The sequence below is a fragment of the Chrysochloris asiatica genome, unplaced genomic scaffold (genome assembly GCF_000296735.1).
Source record: "Chrysochloris asiatica unplaced genomic scaffold, ChrAsi1.0 scaffold00102, whole genome shotgun sequence".
Taxonomy (NCBI): Eukaryota; Metazoa; Chordata; class Mammalia; order Afrosoricida; family Chrysochloridae; genus Chrysochloris; species Chrysochloris asiatica.
In genome coordinates this window covers 8451819-8453719 of record NW_006408620.1, presented here as the reverse complement: position 1 = coordinate 8453719, position 1901 = coordinate 8451819, and the positions used below count along the sequence as shown (strand labels likewise).

At 49.2% G+C, this 1901-nt stretch overlaps 1 protein-coding gene across 1 annotated transcript in view; it reads left to right on the top strand.

Moving 5' to 3' along the window:
• The first annotated feature begins 549 nt into the window (after window positions 1-549).
• LOC102829729 (lipopolysaccharide-induced tumor necrosis factor-alpha factor homolog) overlaps window positions 550-1901 on the top strand; it is a 6512-nt gene continuing 5160 nt past the window's right edge. Inside the window, exon 1 of the mRNA XM_006867248.1 lies at window positions 550-577. Within this exon, the coding sequence (XP_006867310.1) occupies window positions 550-577 (28 nt within the window). The remainder of the gene's footprint in view (window positions 578-1901) is intronic.

The window sequence follows — 1901 nt, the reverse complement described above, 5'->3', positions numbered from 1 at the left end:
TGTGGTAGTAGCTGGGCACCATCTAGCTCTCTGGTCTCAGGGTTGTGGGGACCGATGTTCACGTGTTCCATTAATCCAGTGGACCAATTGTTTCCGTGCATCTTCTGATTCCATCACTCCCCTTTCCTCCGTTCAGACAAACCAATAGCTGCACCCTTAGAAGGCTGCTCCTGGCCTCGTAAGATCCCAGTTGTTACACACAGGATGTAGAACATTGTCTTTGTGGACGATGTGATGCTAACCGATCATGATGTCCCCCGAGACTATGGGCAGGCTTCATATTTTTAAGACCTGTGATCAATCCTCCCCCTCTGCCCCCAAGTCTGCAGTGTGGGTGGTGAAACCATAGGGAAGGGGTACTCTCCCAGTCTCAACCCCCCTTCAGAGAGGTGGGGACACATCACAATGGTGTTCCCACCCTGAGCCACCCAGCAAGAAGGAGGTGGGGTGCCTGGACTCAGGATGGGAAATCTTCATAATGAGAGATTCGTTGCTTAGAGCCCAGGACCCAAGGCTATCAAGAGACCATTACTGGAACAAAGGGTCACCATGGCACGAAGATCGAGCCATCCCCAGGGTGAGCTATGGGAGGTCCGAGAGAACTAGACTCTGGAGTCTCAGGGGAAGCAGGAGAGAAGACTGTGGGTCCCCTTGCTGAGCGAGGGGCCAACTCCAATCCCCACCCTTCCCTCAAGTTCTCAACACATTCAGAGTCCAGCTGGGGATCTTGTGACTCAACAAGATGGGGTCTATAATGCCGGTGTCATGAGGAAATTGATGGCCAAGTCCAAGGACAACCTGCTCCTCCAGCCTCACCCCCGGCTTCCTCTCCTTCAGTGTGGCCAGAGACTCAGCAGACTGAGGGGGTGGGGTGAGGGGTGTTGTTCTGGCTCCGGCCTGGCCACACTGCTGTGTGCCCCTGAGCAAGGTATCAAAAGTCTCTGACCACAGCTCTTCATCTGGAAGATGACTTAGACTCTAGGGGACAGTTGAGAGGCTGAAGGAGCAGGAGATGCTGGACCAGGAAACCGCAGCTCCTGTGAGATCAAAATGAAGCCTGCAGCCAGCCTTCTCAGTCAGTAGTCCTGGACCAGTAACTTGCTTGACACATGAATGGATAAGCAAACTGTGGTCTCTCCACACCATGGAAGGTGGCTGGAAAATCATGTGGGACCATGTCTGACCTCCCCTGACTTCCCAAGGAGGAAAGAGAATCAAACTCAAAATCAGCCCAAGGCTGATTCCTATGAGATGGAGGTCAGACATGTTTCCACCCGACAACCTTCTTTATTCTGACATCAGCCATCCCTCCTCAAAGCGATCAAAAGTAAAGGTGTCATTTTGATAACCCAAGCCATGGTATTTTCAACTGCCTCATATGCACATGAAAGTTGGACAATGAATAAGGAAGACTGTAGAAGAATTGATGCATTTGAACTATTGTGTTGGCAAAGGATATTGAATACACCATGGACTACCAGAAGAATAAACAAATCTGTCTTGAAAGAAATACAGCTAGAATGCTCCTTAGAAGTGAAATGGTAAGATTTTGTATCACATACATATCGGACATGTTGTCTGGAGGGACCAGTCCCTGGAGAAGGAATCATGCTTGGTAAAGTGGAGGGTCAGTGAGAAAGAGGAAGACCCCCCAAAGAAATGGATGGACACAGTGGCTGAAGCCAGGGGCTTACACATCACTATGACCATGAGGGTGGTATGGGACCAGGAAGTCTTTAGTTCTGCTGTGTGCTGGATCGCTTTGAGTTGGAATCGACTTGATGCTTCCTAATAACAAAAACACAGAGTCATAAGGAATACACAGAGTCATTGTACCAAAAGGAAATGGTTAATGTTCAACCATTTCAAGAGATACCATATGAACAAGAGCCAATGATACT